General features: G+C 33.7%; 1 protein-coding gene across 1 annotated transcript; it reads left to right on the top strand.

The window, feature by feature from the left end:
• The first annotated feature begins 1,291 nt into the window (after positions 1–1,291).
• Positions 1,292–4,952, top strand: LOC25485148 (VAN3-binding protein). Its single transcript, XM_013614317.3, has 7 exons — positions 1,292–1,588; positions 1,708–1,812; positions 2,424–2,841; positions 2,999–3,226; positions 3,661–3,710; positions 3,945–4,002; positions 4,155–4,952. Exons 1-7 carry the CDS (start codon positions 1,292–1,294, stop codon positions 4,367–4,369), a joined length of 1,371 nt encoding a protein of 456 aa, XP_013469771.1. The 3' UTR covers positions 4,370–4,952.
• Positions 4,953–5,383: the final 431 nt, after the last annotated feature.

The following is a 5,383-nucleotide window of genomic DNA, read 5'->3' as shown; positions in this document are numbered from 1 at the left end:
AAAATAGTTTTTTTATAAAAATAAATAAATTAGGGTGATACATTATGACAAGGTAAAAAATCATAAGTTCAAAGGGTTTTACAAGATAATTTCGGTCAAAAGGGTCTTTAATACTTTGGATGTTGTTTAAAAAAAAAAATTGAAAATTACATCCCTATTTTTTTGACTAGTATTTCTCAAACTTTAATTCATTTATTAAATCAAAGTCTTAATACTACTATTAAATTAATGATTAGTCAAACAAATATAAACTTAATGAAAACAAAAATTCACCCAAAAAAAAAAACTTAATGAAAACCATCACTACTACTTTTTAAATTAATCTTTAAGTTTTCTTTAAAATATATTAATCTAAAGTTAAATCCGTGAAATTAATTTAAGTGAATTGTGATTATTAATGGAATAAAAAATTAAATGACAATGATAACTAGTACCCCTAAAATAAAAACCAAAGAGCATTCAAACTTAGATTTCAAGAACTCTACCTCAATTTAATCAAATCTTTTAAGTTGGAAATCAAATCTAAAGATTTCAAGAACTCTACTTCAATTTAATCAAATCTTTTAAGTTGGAAATCAAATCTAAAAATGCAATAACTTTGAATCATTTGAAGGATAATGCAGATTAAAAAATGTCACCAACGTTATCTTTTGGCTGGAGTTTACACAATTAAATTGTAGAGAAGTTGAATGTCCGACGTTCAAACCCCAAGCCCTGTATATAGTATGCAATATCTCTGTCCTTGTGAGATTAGCTTAACTGGTAGGGATAATGCATAATATATGCAAGATCCGAGTTCAAACCCCATCCACCACAAAAAAATTATGCAATATCACTACCAATTAAACTAAGCTCACGGATACCAACGTTATCTTTTTAACTCATACTCTTATATGTTTTATCACACTCTACCATTTTATGTAAAATACATTTTAAATTATGAGATTCAGGTTAAAAGTAAGAACTAAAAAGATAGTAATGTTAACCTTCTTTTATCCAATTTAAGTAATTAATTTATGTAGTTTTGCAGATATGATATGAAATTAAAAAGAATAAGAAAATAATGAGTTGTAGTACTTATCAAGTCATTTTCATTTTGTTGTAGGCTAGTACTAGTTATTTGATGCAAAAAATTTGACCTTTTTAATAAGACTGAAACCTGACCTGACTGACACACAAAATACAATCGGCTGCTTTGTCTCTCTTTCACTCTCTCCTCTCTGCTCTTCTCTTCTCTTCTCTGCTATTTCCACTCCCTCAATCTTCTCTTCTCTCTCTCTCTCTCTCTCAAATGGATAAAGCTCAAACCCATTTCTGGAGACCCGACCCACTTCACTCTTCCATGTTCCGTCCACCAGAAACACCACAAGCACCAATGGAGTTTCTCTCACGTTCATGGAGCGTATCAGCTCTTGAAATCTCCAAAACTCTCTCCTCCTCCTCTTCTTCCAAACCTCCTATAAACACCACCATAGAAGAAAACATCACCGAAGAAACCTCCTCCTCCTCCTCTGTTTCCTTAAACCCATTTTCCTTTGCTTCCACTGAAACCACTCAAATGATAATGGAACGCATCATGTCACAAACCGTAAGTTCATTTACAACACAACTCATGCATAAAAGTTTCACCTTATTTTTTCTTTTCTTTTTCGGATATTATTATAATGTTAAAAAAAAGACATCATGTGTAAATTTTTTGTTTTGAAGGAGGATGTTTCTGTGTCTCCAAGAACTTCAGGGAGACTCTCACATAGTAGTGGTCCTTTGACAGATAGTTGTCCTGTTTCACCATCTGAAATCGACGATATCAAGGTTTGTTTCTTTTAACTTTACTTTTTCATTTTTGTATTTGATACCTCCAATGTAAATTAATATATATATAAATAAACATGTGCTTACCTATTAAATTAATTATTAATTTAACTGTTTCTTCATGATTAACAGAAAGCGTGTGATATTAAAGTTATAATTTTGATTAGACCCACTATTTTTAGACAACCTTGTTTTTGTTTATTAATCTTTTTTGTTTGTTATATGTATTTGTTTTGTTTACCTGGTCCCTACAATCTAACAGAAAATCGTCAAATTAGTTAGAGTACCACCCAAAATTTGTCATTTTGCATCCTAAATTACAGGGTACAATTTTGTTTCTATCTCTCTCTCTCTCTGCATTAATGGTTGAAGATTGTGCAGATGAAGGCCTTTGCCAAGCCATTACAATGCCACAATGATTTATTCATTTTGATTTTTTTTTTTCAAATTAATTACAAAGGTGTTCATTGGTTTTTGTTCTGGTTATGAAAAAGGAACAGAAACAAACAAATCAAAGAAGAAATATTGAATAATGAAAATTATTTATTGTTACGCTTTTTGTGTTGTATTGTAACCCCAAAAACATGGCTTCTATGCCTTCTTCTGTGCAGTACGGCCGTTCAAACAATGGCGGTGGTGTAAGTTTAAATAGTTATCTTGGTGGCAGACCACCTGGTGGTGGTGGTAAGACGGTTGGAAGATGGCTTAAGGATAGAAAGGAGAAGAAAAAGGAAGAAGCAAGGGCCCACAATGCTCAGGTTCATGCTGCGGTATCCGTGGCTGCTGTTGCTGCCGCAGTAGCTGCGATTGCTGCGGCCACGGCCGCCTCGTCTGGGTCTGGAAAAGATGAGGAGAAAGCGAGTACTGACTCGGCTGTGGCTTCTGCAGCGACGTTGGTGGCGGCTCAGTGTGTTGAGACGGCCGAGGCGTTGGGGGCAGAAAGGGAACATCTTGCTGCTGTGGTTAGCTCCGCCGTGAATGTTAGATCTGCTGGTGATATCATGACTTTAACTGCTGCTGCTGCAACAGGTATATGTGATTGTGATTTATGATAAAATAAAAAAAAACAAAATTTTAATGAACATTCATTTTCTGAAATTGTGATTTGGTGTTTGTTTTGTTGGAAAAAGTTTGTATGTTGATGTTTTTGGCGTCGGTGTCTTTTTTTTTTTTTGTGTTATTGTAGCTTTGCGTGGGGCTGCAACATTGAAAGCGAGGGCATTGAAAGAAGTTTGGAATATTGCAGCAGTGATTCCTGTGGAGAGAAATTTGGGGGCTTCTGGTGGTAATGGTAATGGAAGTTCCCATAGTAGCTTCAGCGGTGAGCTTGTACCTGAAGATATTTTCTCGGGTACTATCTATAGTAGAGAATTACTTGCAAGAGGTTGTGAGCTTCTGAAGCGCACACGCAAAGGTATATTTCTTATTGTGTGTTTGGATGTGGTTTAGTAAAATTGATTTTAGGTAAAAGTGAATTTAATGTAAAATTTTCAAGGCAAAAGCTACATATCCTACCTTAATCCTAAAATCAATTATGGAGTAAAAGACGATTCTATTACGGAGCCATCTAACACTAAAACCAGTATCAAGTCTTAATAATCACTTTTTGGTCTCTTAAAATTGAATCCAACCATGCACTTGGATTTTACTTGTCATGTGTTGTAAGATGTGTGTGATTTTGAATTTATATGTTTTCATGCTCTCAATATTATGCTCATAATTTGGAATCGTTTTATATGGACATGATCCATTTATTGTAACAAAAAATAAATGTTTTTCCTTTCCATTTTTCCAGTCTTATGATGTTTATGTCTTTGAAAAGTGATTTGATTCCTGAGTTTTGTGCAGGTGATCTTCACTGGAAAGTTGTATCTGTATATATAAATAAAATGAATCAGGTGTGCTTCTTTTTACTCTATTCCATAATAATATTGCGCTTTTATGCGCCTTTAGTACTACATAATCAGTCACTTAATTATTTGGGCATCAATTAGCGTTAATCACAAGTGTAAATTTGATCATGAAAAAGTTATATGAAGTGGGGGCACCTTTAGTATGATAAGGTGAATGTATCAACTTACTTTACTATCTTACAATATTTATATTTACCTTTGAAAATTCTTTATGTGAAGGTTACTCTAAAAATGAAGAGTAGGCACGTTGCTGGGACCATTAAGAAAAAGAAAAAGAGTGAGTTTTCAATAACTTTTGTCTTGCTCTATAGTTTCTAATTATTTAACAACAGATTTGGAGGTGGGTCTTGTTCCATTTAGGGATTTGTGAAGGGCAAGATCAAAAGGGTTCTTCTTTAATTTAATTCCTTTTATGTTTTGAATTTACAGATGTGGTGATTGAACTGATCAAAGATATGCCAGCTTGGACGGGACGCCATTTGCTGGAAGGCGGTGAGAATCGTCGCTACTTTGGATTGAAAACACTGTTGCGTGGTGTCGTTGAATTTGAGTGCATGAATCAAAGAGAGTATGACGTGTGGACTCAGGGTGTCTCTAGCCTGCTTTCCATTGCAGCTGAGAAGAACACCAGAAATAGATTTTGAGCTCCTGTTCTGAGGGGGGAGAAATTTAGGCAATGGGGGACATTCAAAGGATCTATGGTGCCCTTAGCACTATAGATCTTTTTGATATATGGTGGGGTTTTGATCAATGATAAAGGGGGGGTGTAAGCTAAAAACTAAAGGCAAAAGTTATGCCAGTTGGGGTTACTTTAATCTTGGGAAATATGCATTGGGGTATTTGGATGTATTTTTTGAACTGAAAGTGCACCCAATGTGAACCATAGTTGGTATTGTTCTTTTCATCACTATTATGGAAAGAAAATGGAAAATGAGAGTATCTTGGACTAGGGAACAGTCAAAAAGAATGGGGAAAGAATCATATTAGAAGGGAAAGTATAATGTTAAGACAAAATACTCTTATCCTATCTGTGTTGTTTGCACATTTGGTCTTGAACCTTAAAACAAAAGTAGTCAAAAGTCTAGATTTTCATGTGATTAATACAATATAAAATTGTTGGCTTTGGCTCCTGGGTTGGATCTTTGAACTATTGTTGCACATTGTGTGCCATCATTGTCTACTTCGTGCACTTTATCTTTAATCAAGTGCTTCACATTGAATATTTTATATTTTTATCTAAACAGTAGCAAGAAAATTAAACTATTGTGTGTAAATGACCTTTGAGTATGTTTATTTTTCAATTCTAAAATAATAATTTGTCACACAAGATACAATGGAATATTGGAAGACAAATTAAAAAAACCACAAACCTTAAATAGGATTAGTACCTCACAATGAGTAGGTCAGTATTTTGGTTCTTGGTGGTATTCTTTAATTTAAGGGATTGATGTATTATTTTTATAAGTTTTTAGGATTAAATTTAAACGGCTTAAAATACTTGTTGGCAAAGGGCGTTTTTCTTTTGAGATTCAAATTATATAAACATTAAGGATGTAAGGGAGGATTATCAAAGAATTTTTAAGACAGCTGAAACTTTTAGTTTTGGATCCAAGTAATAATTAGGATCACACGATACAACTCTGCCAACAAGATTCAGA

The sequence above is a fragment of the Medicago truncatula genome, chromosome 1, assembly GCF_003473485.1.
Source record: "Medicago truncatula cultivar Jemalong A17 chromosome 1, MtrunA17r5.0-ANR, whole genome shotgun sequence".
In the NCBI taxonomy this organism is placed as follows: domain Eukaryota; kingdom Viridiplantae; phylum Streptophyta; class Magnoliopsida; order Fabales; family Fabaceae; genus Medicago; species Medicago truncatula.
The sequence above is the reverse complement of the archived record's forward strand: the minus strand, read 5'-3'. Positions and strand labels throughout refer to the sequence as shown.

What these genes read in the sequence shown, in the direction of transcription:
- LOC25485148 (XM_013614317.3), top strand. Translation starts at nt 1,292, where the DNA reads ATGGATAAAGCTCAAACCCATTTCTGGAGACCCGACCCACTTCACTCT. An exon ending in AACTGCTGCTGCTGCAACAG is followed by an intron (nt 2,842 to 2,998) that starts GTATATGTGATT and finishes GTGTTATTGTAG; the next exon opens with CTTTGCGTGGGGCTGCAACA. An exon ending in TCTGAAGCGCACACGCAAAG is followed by an intron (nt 3,227 to 3,660) that starts GTATATTTCTTA and finishes AGTTTTGTGCAG; the next exon opens with GTGATCTTCACTGGAAAGTT.